Source organism: Octodon degus, unplaced genomic scaffold (assembly GCF_000260255.1).
Source record: "Octodon degus isolate 3935 unplaced genomic scaffold, OctDeg1.0 scaffold00141, whole genome shotgun sequence".
Classification (NCBI taxonomy): domain Eukaryota; kingdom Metazoa; phylum Chordata; class Mammalia; order Rodentia; family Octodontidae; genus Octodon; species Octodon degus.
Window position 1 is genome coordinate 392,252 of NW_004524717.1, and position 1,667 is coordinate 393,918.

Consider the following 1,667-nt stretch of genomic DNA (forward strand, 5'->3'; position numbering starts at 1 on the left):
TGTTTTCAGTCTGCCCAGTGCTGGGATTACAGGGGTGTTCCACCAGGCCTGGACTTGGCAACCAGCTCAGCATTCCCGGGGGTGGAGCCTGACAGGCATGTGGTGCTAGGGATCAAACCCTGGCCCCTGCACTTGCCCAGGCACTTAGTCCGCTCAGCTATTTTGCAGGCCCTCAGGGTAGTATTTAATAAAAGAATAAAAGCCAATGGCTACAGAATTAGGTGAACCCAGGGGCATCAGCACCATTGGCATTGGAAGCTAGAGCTGCCTTCTATTTCACTAAATCTGTGTTAGTCTCAGGGGTCTTCAGAACACACCTGATGGGTACGTGACATGGGGAGCCAGGCACAAGGTCTCCTGAGGGGTGGAAAGATGAGCTGGTGTCACTGGATAGCCTGGAGCAGTGGTAAGATATATACCCTGGCATTCCTGCCCATCTCTCCACCAACCTAACCTCTTTACCTTAGCAAAAGAAATAAAGACCAACAAGACCAATCAAAGAACCAAAGACCTTCTTCTACCTATTTCCTTTCATTTGCTGCCTAACAGCATTAGTGTTGAGGATAACCAGAGACATCACTGATGCGCTAGTGATCTGCACAATCGCAGCACAGTGACTGAAGGCTGTACATACAATTGTGATCCTCTTGTCTGTGGGCACCTGCGCCGACTGGCTTAGTGCGAAGGCGATGTCTTTTCAGACTGCAAGTTTGTGGCTGGCAGAAGGGATGGGAGGCAAGATCCCCAGCTGCCCCAGTGATGGCACCTTTTGGAAAGGGGGCCCAGGTTCAAATCCCAGCTCTCTCCACCCCAGCCCTGTGACGCCAGGCCAAAGATTAGAGTGCTTTACATTCTCAATATTGACATCTTCAAGAAGAGGACACGTAGAGAGTCTTCCTTACCAGGGGTAGTGATGATTAATAGTAGTAAAAGTGCTTATCATGGTTTTCAGCGCACACATTAAGGGAAAAGAACTATTTTCACTTATTTGAGAGTTGACAAATCTGAGACTTGGCTAGTTAGTGAAAAGTCAGAACTAAGGTACCGTTCCTGTTCATTTTAAAAGCCGCTTCACTACTTAACCCTTTTCCCATATTTTCAGCATCAGTGCCCAAGTAAGTAGGTCACTATGACAGGTGGTGGAACAGGACCTACAACAGGACCTACAAAGCCTCTTCAAAGAGGCTTTGAAATGAGTTGAGACCCCACTGCGGTGTGCAAACTCTTACTGGTCTTCACCCCTCCTAAACTATACAAGTGTCTCAGCCAATATAGATTGCACAATTTCACCCTAAAAATAATACCCCCAAGTCCATACCACTTTATACAGCAAGTTGTTGGTGCCATTTATCACCCTGGGCAGAGCTGAGCCTCAGCTTAAGCAGCCTCGGAACCCTCTTAGTCTTACAAAGGCAGGCAGCAGGAACTGGACAGAAGCAGGGGCAAGGTCACAGGAATCGTCTACCTGGTTGTCTTTGCTTGGAATCTTCTCTCCATGCTCTGAGGAGACTGTGCAAGGTGCTGGTCTCCGTAATTTCTCTAGCCAGTGCTGAACTGAATTCTTCTCTTGGTATACAACCTTCAATCAGCCAGGTGCAACTAGAAGGAAAATGAGTATCTAATCCAGCGACTGCTCTGGGCGCTGTTAAAAAAAAAAAAAAAAAAAA

At 47.5% G+C, this 1,667-nt stretch overlaps 1 protein-coding gene across 1 annotated transcript in view; it reads right to left on the reverse strand.

Annotated features, from left to right (window-relative positions):
- Olah (oleoyl-ACP hydrolase) overlaps positions 1-1,639 on the reverse strand; it is a 38,545-nt gene extending 36,906 nt beyond the window's left edge. The window contains exon 1 of the mRNA XM_023701795.1: positions 1,466-1,639. Within this exon, the coding sequence (XP_023557563.1) occupies positions 1,466-1,497 (32 nt within the window). The 5' untranslated portion in view covers positions 1,498-1,639. The remainder of the gene's footprint in view (positions 1-1,465) is intronic.
- Positions 1,640-1,667: the final 28 nt, after the last annotated feature.